At 40.7% G+C, this 13,464-nt stretch overlaps 1 protein-coding gene across 2 annotated transcripts in view; it reads left to right on the top strand.

The window, feature by feature from the left end:
* Window positions 1–12,908, top strand: part of LOC137423752 (monocarboxylate transporter 12) — a 130,489-nt gene extending 117,581 nt beyond the window's left edge. The window contains exons 5-7 of one of the 2 annotated variants that reach the window (XM_068111229.2): window positions 1,385–1,644; window positions 6,797–6,997; window positions 12,538–12,908. In XM_068111229.2, coding sequence (XP_067967330.1) covers window positions 1,385–1,644; window positions 6,797–6,969 — 433 coding nt within the window. In that variant the 3' untranslated portion in view covers window positions 6,970–6,997; window positions 12,538–12,908. Of the gene's footprint in view, window positions 1–1,384; window positions 1,645–6,796; window positions 7,109–12,537 lie in introns of those variants that run through there. The other variant, XM_068111227.2, reaches the window with a different exon arrangement.
* Window positions 12,909–13,464: the final 556 nt, after the last annotated feature.

Below are 13,464 nucleotides of genomic sequence, written 5' to 3'. Positions count from 1 at the left end.
CTCTTTGTTGTTGAAGTGTGCGGTGTCACCATGCCTAGATCAAAAGAGCTCTCTGAGGCCTTCAGAAAGAAGGTTATAGATGCCTACGAGTCTGGGAAGGGATTTAAAAAGATCTCCAAACAATTTGAAATCAATCATTCGACTGTCCGGAAGATCCTCTACAAGTGGAGAAGATTCCAAACAACTGCCAACTTGTTCAGGCCAGGCCGCCCCAGCAAGATCAGCCCAAGAGCAGACCACAAGATGCTGAAATAAATCTCGAAGAACCCCAGAATTTTATGACGGGACCTACAGGTAGCTCTTGCCACTGTTGATGTCAAAGTGCACGAGTCTACCATTAGAAAGAGGCTGCACAAATTTGATCTCCATGGGAGGTGTGCCAGGAGGAAACCTTTGCTGTCCAAAAGAACATCAGGGCAAGACTGAAGTTTGCCAATGAACACCTCGGCAAAGACCAGCACTTCTGGAACAATGTGCTCTGGACAGATGAGTCAAAGGTAGAGCTATTTGGCCACAGTACCAGAAGACATGTTTGGCAAAAACCAAAGACAGCATTTGACCACAAGAACCTGATACCAACTGTAAAGCATGGTGGTGGAAATATGGTTTGGGGCAGCTTTGCTGGATCAGGGCCTGGGCAGCTCACCATCATATAATCCACTATGAATTATTCATTGTACCAAAGGGTGCTTGAGGATAATGTGAGGCCATCTGTCGCAAAGTTGAAGCTCAACCGAAGGTGGACCTTGCAACATGACAATGACCCTAAACATACCAGTAAATCCACCAAGGAATGGCTGAAAAGAAAGAAATGGAGGGTTCTGGAAGGGCCAAGTCAAAGCCCAGATCTAAATCCCATCGAGATGTTGTGGGAGGATTTGAAACGAGCTGTGCATGCAAGAAACCCCTCAAACATCACACAGCTGAAAAAAGTCTGCATGGAGGAGTGGGCAAAAATTTGTCCCAGTCGATGTCAGAGACTGGTAGACAGTTATAAGAAACGCCTACTTGAGGTTGTTTCTGCCAAAGGGGGCAATACCACCTATTAGAGCCAAGGGTGTACTTACTTTTCCACATGCGAAATTTGCATTTATGTTTACTTAAATTATACAATGGACTACAAAATGTAAATGTTTCATGATATTTGTTATGTTATATCACCTTTATCTATCAATATTGTTAAAATGAAGATCAAATAGCTGTATGTTTAAATATGTTGAAAAAGTCAAAACTTTACATGGGGTGTACTTACTTTTTCACGTGACTATATATCCACAATCAGTATACGGAGTGGCAAAAGGAAGTGCCATGTTCATTTGCTTTTTAAAATAATCTATTACAAGCCGAGTGACATCCTTGACACCCAATTATATTTTATCCACAGATGTCTTCGTGCACATCAAACGCACTGCTATGCTTCGACTATCTTCTCTTATGCGCTGGTTACGTTGCTTCTGCCAACCTTGAACACCTACTCTCAACTAATGACCTGTATGGCCATTTACGGATACTTCAATGGTGCTATTTCAGTTCTTATTCCACTTATGGTTTCCACACTCATCGACTCCAAGCTCGCACCCACAGCTTTGTCCATTGTCAATAGTTCTCTGGGCATACCGTACCTTGTGGGTCCACCGATTTCAGGTTGGTCACTTTTGTTTTGTCAAACACGCCAGGGTTCTCCCCAGTTGATAATAATATTAGATGCCCTGGACATTTTCTGATGCCAGAGATCCCCCAAATTAAGACACTTTCTCCAATGATGAGGATCGAAGTTTAATAACCGATCAGTATTTGGCAAAAGGTAAAAAAAAAATTAAAATGTTAAAATTAGGATATTTGGTGAAAAAAATTAGGAAGACCATCGTCCAAAACAATATTTCGAACCATTCATAATTGAATACCAATTTTTCGGTTATTTCTCCCAAATAACCTTCTAGAGTGGGCCCTGTTGTCCGGCCGTACGTACGTACATTCAAATTTTGACTAAAACATCTCCTCACAAACTACCCAAACCATATGGACCACATTTGGTACGATGCATCAGGACAGCAAGGTCATCTTGGGGTTGTGCTCGCCATCTGGATGCGCCCCCTATAAAGGGAGTGAATGAATGAATGAACCACCTTGGGAGGCCATTTTCCCCACAGAGCAGGGGTTGGCCTTTTTCGGGCACCGCGGTCCCCTTTTTGAAGCAATGTTTTATGACCGGATGCCCTTCCTGCCGCCAACCCTGTTAGTCGCCTCTTGCGACACACAGGGAATTACCAGTGAACTGGTACTCAATTTGCCGACCTTGGAAGGATGACCGGCTGAGTCAATCCCCCTGGAATTAATTCAGTGATCGACCGGGATTCGAACCCAGGATCCTAAGATCCCAAGTCGGCACCCTAACCACTAAGCCAACACCAGGCCTTACGACTGATAGTGACTTACTTAGCGATACTTAGCTACATGTAATATGTATTTGCTATATGTAATATGTATTTGCTATATGCAATATGTATTTGCTATATGTAATATGTACTGTATTTGCGAGATGTAATATGTATTTGCTATATATAATATGTATTTGCTCTATGTAATATGTATTTGCTATATGTAATATGCATTTGCTAGATGTAATATATATTTGCTTTATGTAATATGTATTTGCTATATGTAATATGTATTTGCTATATGTAATATGTATTTGCTACATGTAATATGTATTTGCTATATGTAATATGTATTTGCTATATGCAATATGTATTTGCTATATGTAATATGTATTTGCTATAATATGTATTTGCTATATGTAATATGTATTTGCTATATGTAATATGTATTTGCTATATGTAATGTGTATTTGCTGTGTGTAATATGTATTTGCTATATGTAATATGTATTTGCTATATGTAATATGTATTTGCTCTATGTAATATGTATTTGCAATATGTAACATGTATTTGCTATATGTAATATGTATTTGCTTTATGTAATACTAGGGCATTGCCCGTACTATATCTATATCTAAAATTATATCCCCCCCCTCTATTTACATGAAATGGTTTGGTCCAAAGCGAACGGCTTCCGGAGTTTGGTAAAGAAATCGCCATCGCGTGCACAAACGCGCAGGAAAGCGAATGAATCGCAAATTCGTTTTTATTAGTTTTAAAACATAGTTTAACGCCAACATAGTTTGCAAACGTGAAATAAATGAATACGCTCTCAAATGTGCCATCCGAGGCAGAGTGTGTCCGCCACGTTCGGCACACGCGATAGTTCGCTGCTCTCTGATTGGTTGAATCGTTTTTTGGACATAGCTCGGTAAGTAATTGTCCGATTAATATGAAACCTTGAAAAGGCACATCCTCGGGTCCCCAGCAATATACCTGGCAAGTTAAAAGTATATCGGACCCGTGGTTGTCGAGAAACAGCGGTCACAGACAAACAAACGTACAAACAGAGATTACTGGAATTATAGATAGATGTATTTGCTATATGTAATATGTTTTTGCTCTATGTAATATGTATTTGCTATATGTAATATGTATTTGCTATATGTAATATGTATTTGCTATATGTAATATGTATTTGCTAGATGTAATATGTATTTGCTAGATGTAATATGTACTGTATTTGCGAGATGTAATATGTATTTGCTATATATAATATGTATTTGCTATATGTAATATGTATTTGCTCTATGTAATATGCATTTGCTCGATGTAATATGTATTTGCGATATGTAATATGTATTTGCTATATGTAATATGTATTTGCTCTATGTAATATGTATTTGCTACATGTAATATGTATTTGCTATATGTAATATGTATTTGCTATATGTAATATGTATTTGCTATATGTAATATGTATTTTCTACATGTAATATGTATTTGCTTTATGTAATATGTATTTGCTATATGCAATATGTATTTGCTATATGTAATATGTATTTGCTATAATATGTATTTGCTATATGTAATATGTATTTGCTATATGTAATATGTATTTGCTATATGTAATATGTATTTGCTAGATGTAATATGTATTTGCTAGATGTAATATGTTCTGTATTTGCTAAATGTAATATGTATTTGCTATATGTAATATGTATTTGCTATATGTAATATGTATTTGCTATATGTAATATGTATTTGCTAAATGTAATATGTATTTGCTAAATGTAATATGTATTTGCTATATGTAATATGTATTTGCTATATGTAATATGTATTTGCTATATGTAATGTGTATTTGCTATATGTAATATGTATTTGCTAAATGTAATATGTATTTGCTATATGTAATATGTATTTGCTTTTTGTAATATGTATTTACTATATGTAATATGTATTTGCTATATGTAATATGTATTTGCTATAATATGTATTTGCTATATGTAATATGTATTTGCTATATGTAATGTGTACTTGCTATATGTAATATGTATTTGCTAAATGTAATATGTATTTTCTATATGTAATATCTATTTGCTATATGGAATATGCATTTGCTGTATGTAATATGTATTTGCTATATGTTATATGTATTTGCTATATGTAATATGTATTTGCTAAATGTAATATGTATTTGCTATATGTAATGTGTATTTGCTATATGTAATATTTATTTGCTATATGTAATATGTATTTGCTATATGTAATATGTATTTGCTATATGTAATATGTATTTGCTCTATGTAAGATGTATTTGCTATATGTAATATTTATTTGCTATATGTAATATTTATTTGCTAAATGTAATATGTATTTGCTATATGTAATATGTATTTGCTAAATGTAATATGTATTTGCTATATGTAATGTGTATTTGCTATATGTAATATTTATTTGCTATATGTAATATTTATTTGCTATATGTAATATTTATTTGCTATATGTAATATTTATTTGCTATATGTAATATTTATTTGCTATATGTAATATTTATTTGCTATATGTAATATGTATTTGCTAAATGTAATATGTATTTGCTATATGTAATGTGTATTTGCTATATGTAATATTTATTTGCTATATGTAATATTTATTTGCTATATGTAATATTTATTTGCTATATGTAATATTTATTTGCTATATGTAATATGTATTTGCTTTTTGTAATATGTATTTACTATATGTAATATGTATTTGCTATATGTAATATGTATTTGCTATAATATGTATTTGCTATATGTAATATGTATTTGCTATATGTAATGTGTACTTGCTATATGTAATATGTATTTGCTAAATGTAATATGTATTTTCTATATGTAATATCTATTTGCTATATGGAATATGCATTTGCTGTATGTAATATGTATTTGCTATATGTTATATGTATTTGCTATATGTAATATGTATTTGCTAAATGTAATATGTATTTGCTATATGTAATGTGTATTTGCTATATGTAATATTTATTTGCTATATGTAATATGTATTTGCTATATGTAATATGTATTTGCTATATGTAATATGTATTTGCCCTATGTAAGATGTATTTGCTATATGTAATATTTATTTGCTATATGTAATATTTATTTGCTAAATGTAATATGTATTTGCTATATGTAATATGTATTTGCTAAATGTAATATGTATTTGCTATATGTAATGTGTATTTTGCTATATGTAATATTTATTTGCTAAATGTAATATGTATTTGCTATATGTAATATGTATTTGCTAAATGTAATATGTATTTGCTATATGTAATGTGTATTTGCTATATGTAATATTTATTTGCTATATGTAATATTTATTTGCTATATGTAATATTTATTTGCTATATGTAATATTTATTTGCTATATGTAATATTTATTTGCTATATGTAATATTTATTTGCTATATGTAATATGTATTTGCTAAATGTAATATGTATTTGCTATATGTAATGTGTATTTGCTATATGTAGTATTTATTTGCTATATGTAATATTTATTTGCTATATGTAATATGTATTTGCTATATGTAATATGTATTTGCTCTATGTAAGATGTATTTGCTATATGTAATATGTATTTGTTGTATGTTATATGTATTTGCTTTAACATGTATTTGCTATATGTAATATGTATTTGCTTTATATAATACGCTACATCTTTCTGTATATGTAAAAATAGAATCTCCACCCCGGTCATAATATCCTCTTCAACTAAAGTGTCAAACAAGCCCTGCTCCGCCGCTGTTAGACTTTCGGTCTTGCTTTATTTCCAGTGAGGAGGTGACTCATGCTTTCTGTTTCTTCCTTGTCGACCCTGCAGTTGACCGATTGTCTCAGTCCTGCCATCTTTTACATCCATTGGTGTCGTGTCCTTGATATTGGGCATTTATTGTGATTCGTTCTCCGTCCCTGTTGAGCTGACCTCTTCTTAATCATTCCAGTGATCCTTCTTTGTCTATCCCCAATCTGTCCAACTCTTCTTTATCTTTATGTCCAATTTAAGTCGATCTTTATGTTGTCTGTCTTTTTTAGGGATTTAGGGGTGTGTGTGTGCTTTTGTTTATCATGCCAATCAGTAAACAGATGAATCAATGGATTTTAATGGGCTGACAGGATAGCCTAGGCCCAAGAGGTACGCACACTCGCCTCTAAGCTGTCTGGCCTGCCTCAACCAGCAGAGGGCACTGCATCCGTGGCACAGCCATACCCTCAGCCAATGACGCTTCCCCTCAGCCTTGTGCTGCATACGAATGGATTTAATTGGTTTTGTTTTACTGCAGGTCACTGACATTGTTGATATGTAAACAAGCTTCTCTGTGTGAAACCCGCATTTTATCCCACTTTTTCCACATTCTGCAGGCTGGCTCGTTGATCTCACTTCAGGATACACATTGCCCTTCGTCCTTAGCGGCCTGATAAAGCTCTTAGGAATGGTTATTTTGGAGGCCACTTTCCTGTGGACCAACTGCTTGAAGTCTCGAAAGAACAAGCAAGAAAGTTGCCTGCCTGTTGCTATGCTGGTTACCTCTTGAAGAGAAAGTTACCTCTTGATGATTATTGGTGAATATTATTGATACTGGGTGTAGAGTACTGATCTGCACGATACCTTCATGAACTCTGATCATTGTGTGACTGTTCACTGCAGTGCTCTGACTCATCAATTTGCTCCAACCAAGCGATGATCAATTGGTGGATTATGAGGGTGCACAAGGAACTTGGACACAGGAGCAGGCCATTCGGCCCATCATGCCTGTGTTATATCAAAACCATGCGAAACCAATCGATCATTTTTATTGATTATACTCTTGATTGTTGTGGAATCTAACACATTCGGGGAATGGGAATGTAACACCCTGGGAGAAATGGAAATGTAACACCTTTGGGAAAATTGGAACATAACACCCTCGGGGGAATTGCAACATGACGCCCTCGGGGGAATTGGAGCATAACAACTTCGGGGAAATTGGAACATAACACCCTCGGGGGAATTGGAACAAACACCCTCGGGGGAATTGGAACACAACACCCTCGGGGGAATTGGAACATAACACCCTCAGGGGGAATTGGAGCATAACACCCTCGGGGGAATTGGAACACAACACCCTCGGGGGAATTGGAACAAACACCCTCGGGGGAATTGGAACACAACACCCTCGGGGGAATTGGAACATAACACCCTCGGGGGAATTGGAACATAACACCCTCAGGGGGAATTGGAACAAACACCCTCGGGGGAATTGGAACACAACACCCTCGGGGGAATTGGAACACAACACCCTCGGGGGAATTGGAACATAACACCCTCAGGGGGAATTGGAGCATAACACACTCGGGGGAATTGGAACATAATGCCCTCGGGGGAATTGGAACATAACACCCTCAGGGGAATTGGAACACAACACCCTCGGGGGAATTGGAACATAACACCCTCAGGGGGAATTGGAGCATAACACACTCGGGAGAATTGGAACATAACGCCCTCGGGGGAATTGGAACATAACACCCTCGGGGGAATTGGAACATAACGCCCTCGGGGGAATTGGAACATAACACCCATGGGGGACTTGGAATATAACATACTCAGGGTAATTGGAACATAACACCCTCGGGGGAATTGGAGCATAACACCCTCGGGGGAATTGGAACATAACGCCCTCGGGGGAATTGGAACATAACGCCCTCGGGGGAATTGGAACAAACACCCTCGGGGGAATTGGAACACAACACCCTCGGGGGAATTGGAACATAACACCCTCAGGGGGAATTGGAGCATAACACACTCGGGGGAATTGGAACATAACGCCCTCGGGGGAATTGGAACATAACACCCTCGGGGGAATTGGAACAAACACCCTCGGGGGAATTGGAACACAACACCCTCGGGGGAATTGGAACATAACACCCTCGGGGGAATTGGAACATAACACCCTCAGGGGGAATTGGAACAAACACCCTCGGGGGAATTGGAACACAACACCCTCGGGGGAATTGGAACACAACACCCTCGGGGGAATTGGAACATAACACCCTCAGGGGGAATTGGAGCATAACACACTCGGGGGAATTGGAACATAATGCCCTCGGGGGAATTGGAACATAACACCCTCGGGGGAATTGGAACACAACACCCTCGGGGGAATTGGAACATAACACCCTCAGGGGGAATTGGAGCATAACACACTCGGGGGAATTGGAACATAACGCCCTTGGGGGAATTGGAACATAACACCCTCGGGGGAATTGGAACATAACGCCCTCGGGGGAATTGGAACATAACACCCATGGGGGACTTGGAATATAACATACTCAGGGTAATTGGAACATAACACCCTCGGGGGAATTGGAGCATAACACCTTCGGGGGAATTGGAACATAACGCCCTCGGGGGAATTGGAACAAACACCCTCAGGGGAATTGGAACACAACACCCTCGGGGGAATTGGAACATAACACCCTCAGGGGGAATTGGAGCATAACACACTCGGGGGAATTGGAACATAATGCCCTCGGGGGAATTGGAACATAACACCCTCAGGGGAATTGGAACACAACACCCTCGGGGGAATTGGAACATAACACCCTCAGGGGGAATTGGAGCATAACACACTCGGGGGAATTGGAACATAATGCCCTCGGGGGAATTGGAACATAACACCCTCGGGGGAATTGGAACATAACGCCCTCGGGGGAATTGGAACATAACACCCATGGGGGACTTGGAATATAACATACTCAGGGTAATTGGAACATAACACCCTCGGGGGAATTGGAGCATAACACCCTCGGGGGAATTGGAACATAACGCCCTCGGGGGAATTGAAACATAACACCCTCGGGGGAATTGGAACATAACACCCACGGGGGAATTGGAACACAACACCCTCGGGGGAATTGCAACATGACGCCCTCGGGGGAATTGGAGCATAACAACTTCGGGGAAATTGGAACATAACACCCTCGGGGGAATTGGAACAAACACCCTCGGGGGAATTGGAACACAACACCCTCGGGGGAATTGCAACATGACGCCCTCGGGGGAATTGGAGCATAACAACTTCGGGGAAATTGGAACATAACACCCTCGGGGGAATTGGAACAAACACCCTCGGGGGAATTGGAACACAACACCCTCGGGGGAATTGGAACATAACACCCTCAGGGGGAATTGGAGCATAACACACTCGGGGGAATTGGAACATAACGCCCTCGCGGGAATTGGAACATAACACCCTCTGGGGAATTGGAACATAACGCCCTCGGGGGAATTGGAACATAACACCCATGGGGGAATTGAAACATAACACCCTCGGGGGAATTGAAACATAACACCCTCGGGGGAATTGGAACATAACGCCCTCGGGGGAATTGAAACATAACACCCTCGGGGGAATTGAAACATAACACCCTCGGGGGAATTGGAACATAACACCCACGGGGGAATTGGAACACAACACCCTCGGGGGAATTCGAACATAACACCCTCGGGGGAATTGGAGCATAACACCCTCGGGGGAATTGGAACAAACACCCTTGGGGGAATTTGAGCATAACACCCTCTGGGGAATTGGAACATAACGCCCTCGGGGAAATTGGAATATAACACCCTCGGGGGAATTGGAACATAACACCCCCGGGGGAATTGGAACATAACACCCTCGGAGGAATTGGAGCATAACACCCTTGGGGGAATTGGAACACAACACCCTGGGGGGAATTGGAACATAACACCCTCGGAGGAATTGGAGCATAACACCCTCGGGGGAATTGGAACACAACACCCCCAGGGGAATTGGAACATAACACCCTCGGGGGAGTTGGAACACAACACCCTCGGGGGAATTGGAACACAACGCCCTCGGGGGAATTGGAACATAACACCCACGGGGGAATTGGAACACAACACCCTCGGGGGAATTGGAACATAACACCCTCAGGGGAATTGGAGCATAACACCCTCGGGGGAATTTGAGCATAACACCCTCTGGGGAATTGGAGCATAACACCCTTGGGGGAATTGGAACATAACGCCCTCGGGGAAATTGGAATATAACACCCTCGGGGGAATTGGAACATAACACCCTCGGGGGAATTGGAACATAACACCCTCGGAGGAATTGGAGCATAACACCCTCAGGGGAATTGGAACACAACACCCCCAGGGGAATTGGAACATAACACCCTCGGGGGAATTGGAACACAACACCCTTGGGGGAGTTGGAACACAACACCCTCGGGGGAATTGGAACACAACACCCTCGGGGGAATTGGAACATAACACCCTCGGGGGAATTGGAACATAACACCCTTGGGGGAGTTGGAACACAACACCCTCGGGGGAATTGGAACACAACACCCTCGGGGGAATTGGAACATAACACCCTCGGGGGAATTGGAACATAACACCCTCGGGGGAATTGGAGCATAACACCCTCGGGGGAATTGGAACATAACGCCCTTGGGGGAATTGGAACATAACACCCTCAGGGGAATTGGAACATAACACCCTCGGGGGGATTGGAACATAACACCCATGAGGGACTTGGAATATTACATACTCAGGGTAATTGGAACATAACACACTCGGCGTAATTATAATTATAGAGATGGAGGATGAAGAGCAGGAAGTTTATCGACACCTTGTGCTCCTGAAACATGTCTCATGTTCTCTACTCCTGTGTCTGTCCTTTCTGTCCTTCAACTCTCTGTAATCCCACCCTATCACACACATACAGCCACACACAAAACATATAAAGGATGTTGTTTGTGAAATATACTAATTCTACAACACTTGAAACTTCACATTATTTTAATCAAAACCTCAAAATTGTTGTTTACATAAATTTAGAACCTTATTAATTGGAAGTAATTGATAGATTTTCTGACCAACCTTGCAGTCAATAATCTCTCAAAACAGTTGGTACATAACCTTGACGTCAGCTGCTTCATGACCTCAACTGTGTCCATGGTCGATTGGCGGATTCACTCAAACAAGACAATCTTACTTTCTCCCAATCGTACATAGCTTTACCTATATAGAGACTTTAAATAGCTTTGGAAACAGTTAGCTAATTTACTTTCTTTTATCTGCAGACACACACTCACCCAGCATCCTGTATTGAATGTTTCTACCAACTGCTCATGTACACAGCATTGTCCCCATTGTCTCACATTGGTGGAATCTCTCTCAATCCTTTCCCCGAATGCATTCGGTCTTCCCTGCAGTCATTTAAGGTGGTGACCCACCACCATGTCACGTTGTCTCCCTTATTGATCCATAATCTTTACTATTCTCACTGACCTTTGCACTCTGTCAGCTTGATTGTGGAGTATGCCCAATCCTCTTTGCACAATTTTCATTGCATTGGCCACTGACCCTCCGTTGCTTTTCCTTCTCATGACCTTGACTTCTGTTAACCACACTGGGAACGTGTTAACATCATAATTGATAACTTTATTGTTCTACTTTAATTACATTTTTATTGTGTCAAAATAAAATGATGCTTCAAGAAGCAACGCTGTGTAACGTCAACTGAAACATTGTGGCTCGAAGATCATGCAGAAAATCAGTTCTTGCATGTTTCATGTTGTGAATTGTACCTGAGTCTGGGATTGAGAGTTAGGCCTCAGGTACGTATCGGTGGGACATGCTGTGTACCCTCACACCGTGGCCAAGCTGTGGGACATTGCAGCACTGCAGCAGAGTAGCGGAAGCTGTCCGGGTCCCATGTGCCGATGTGTTGCTTTTGTGTGCCCGAACCCTGAGTGACCCCCTTGTGGTCCACCGTTTGTGGGAGGAACACAGCCTGTATGTCACACATGAAACTAGTCTACAGTGCCTCAGGCAGGATGGTCGTCATCTTGCATCGCACCACAAAATTGCGGCACTAGTCGCATGCACTGCATTGGAGTGAAATACATTGCTTGGGCAAGGTGTAAATATGCAAGAAGGCTTCGGCTGCACCATGGCGAGCCGATGATAGCTCACTAGACCATAAAGGCCGCGAAGGCCAATAAGGGATCCAGAGAGACTGAGAAGGCAGTGGCAAAACAAAAGTGCACAAAATCTTTCTCATTCCCTTCAATCTCATTCTCCCATACAGATCTTCAAGACAGCTGGCCACCACCATCTCAGATCATCTCCCATCCAACACGATGATATTTTATACCCCTGTTAACCTCCCCCAAACCCCCCATGCCCAACTCTTTTCAAGTTTCTGGGGTTTTTTTCCTTCCTGAGAGCTTGAGGCTGTATCCTGATCCGTCCTGTGTTCCAACTCTTCCACAAGCCTTGACTTTGTATAAATTTTATTCGTCCATTCCAAAATAAATACAAAAATACTGTTTCCCTTCCATTCTAACACCTTCTTAGTTCCACCCAATCCTCTTTCCCTTCAGAAATCACACCCCCATCTCCCTTTCCCACATGGTCACTCACTCCTTTGGAGTACTGCATGTAATAAAAGTAATTTTTAAAAAGCCGAATTTGTTCACATTTTCTCTGATTGTAGACAAAGGTAACTCGTCGTTTGACCCATGAGTGTTGTTATTGTTACGTTTATGGGGGGTAGATAAAAGGATACCATAGGAGAGGTAGAACTGTATAGGAAATAGCATGGACCACGTAACGTGTAGGAGCATTTCAAAGTAATAAGTCGGGGAAAATATTGCTTAAGGCTGTTTAATCGTGAATCATACGGGGGATGATGCAGTGCTAATTAGTAATAGGGTTTAGGGATAATTTTCCGCAGTGCATGCCTTCCCTCTGTAATTTTCCTTAACGTTTTTGCTGACACACCCTTAAATTATAACAACCGCCGGAAAAAGCCAGGCAGGAGTCGGCCGAACTGGACCCGTCCCCAATGGACCTAATAAGGCAAAAGCCCCGCCCAGAAGAGGTGGAAAATCAATGGGCGGAGAAGCAGGCCGGCAGGCCACGCCCTGAGGGACGCGATGGGCTCTCGCGTCGAAGGAAGAGGAGTGCGCGTCTTCTGCTCGAACAAGAAGGCTTAGCCATTTTTGGGCGCTTT

This window comes from Myxine glutinosa, chromosome 3 (genome assembly GCF_964187855.1).
Source record: "Myxine glutinosa chromosome 3, kmMyxGlut1.1, whole genome shotgun sequence".
NCBI classification, from domain to species: Eukaryota; Metazoa; Chordata; class Myxini; order Myxiniformes; family Myxinidae; genus Myxine; species Myxine glutinosa.
Note: the sequence above shows the minus strand (reverse complement) of the source record. Positions and strands in the feature narration are given on the sequence as shown.